At 59.6% G+C, this 332-nt stretch overlaps 1 protein-coding gene across 1 annotated transcript in view; it reads right to left on the bottom strand.

Annotated features, from left to right (window-relative positions):
- The window catches only part of MRPS18A (mitochondrial ribosomal protein S18A), a 21,727-nt gene extending 21,625 nt beyond the window's left edge, over window positions 1-102 (bottom strand). The window contains exon 1 of the mRNA XM_010293432.1: window positions 5-102. Within this exon, the coding sequence (XP_010291734.1) occupies window positions 5-102 (98 nt within the window). The remainder of the gene's footprint in view (window positions 1-4) is intronic.
- Between the last annotated feature and the right edge of the window lie 230 nt (window positions 103-332).

Genomic DNA, 332 nt, shown 5'->3' with positions numbered 1-332 from the left:
CCCCTCCCGGAGGGCTCGGACCGGCGGCGAGGCCCAACCGTTTCCGAAAAGCCCGGTGAACAACCGCCTCAAGCCCCCGCGCAGCAAGCTGGGCGCCGCCATCTTGCCGTCGCTGGCACTGGCGTCACTCGCGCTTCCGCCGGCGGGAAGGCGGGCTCTGCTGGCGCCATTTTGATACGGCGTTTCTACCCCGCCCCTGTTACCTGTAGGGGTAGGAGGAAGGGGGAGGTTGCTGTTCCCCTGCCCAGCATCTTTCCCTGGCGTGGTTTTCTTTATTTGTTGTTTGTTTATCTGTTTGGTTTAAGGGTTTTTGTTAGTGTTTTTTTGTTTGT

The sequence above is a fragment of the Phaethon lepturus genome, unplaced genomic scaffold (assembly GCF_000687285.1).
Source record: "Phaethon lepturus isolate BGI_N335 unplaced genomic scaffold, ASM68728v1 scaffold9098, whole genome shotgun sequence".
NCBI classification, from domain to species: domain Eukaryota; kingdom Metazoa; phylum Chordata; class Aves; order Phaethontiformes; family Phaethontidae; genus Phaethon; species Phaethon lepturus.
This window is presented reverse-complemented; position numbering and strand designations above follow the sequence as displayed.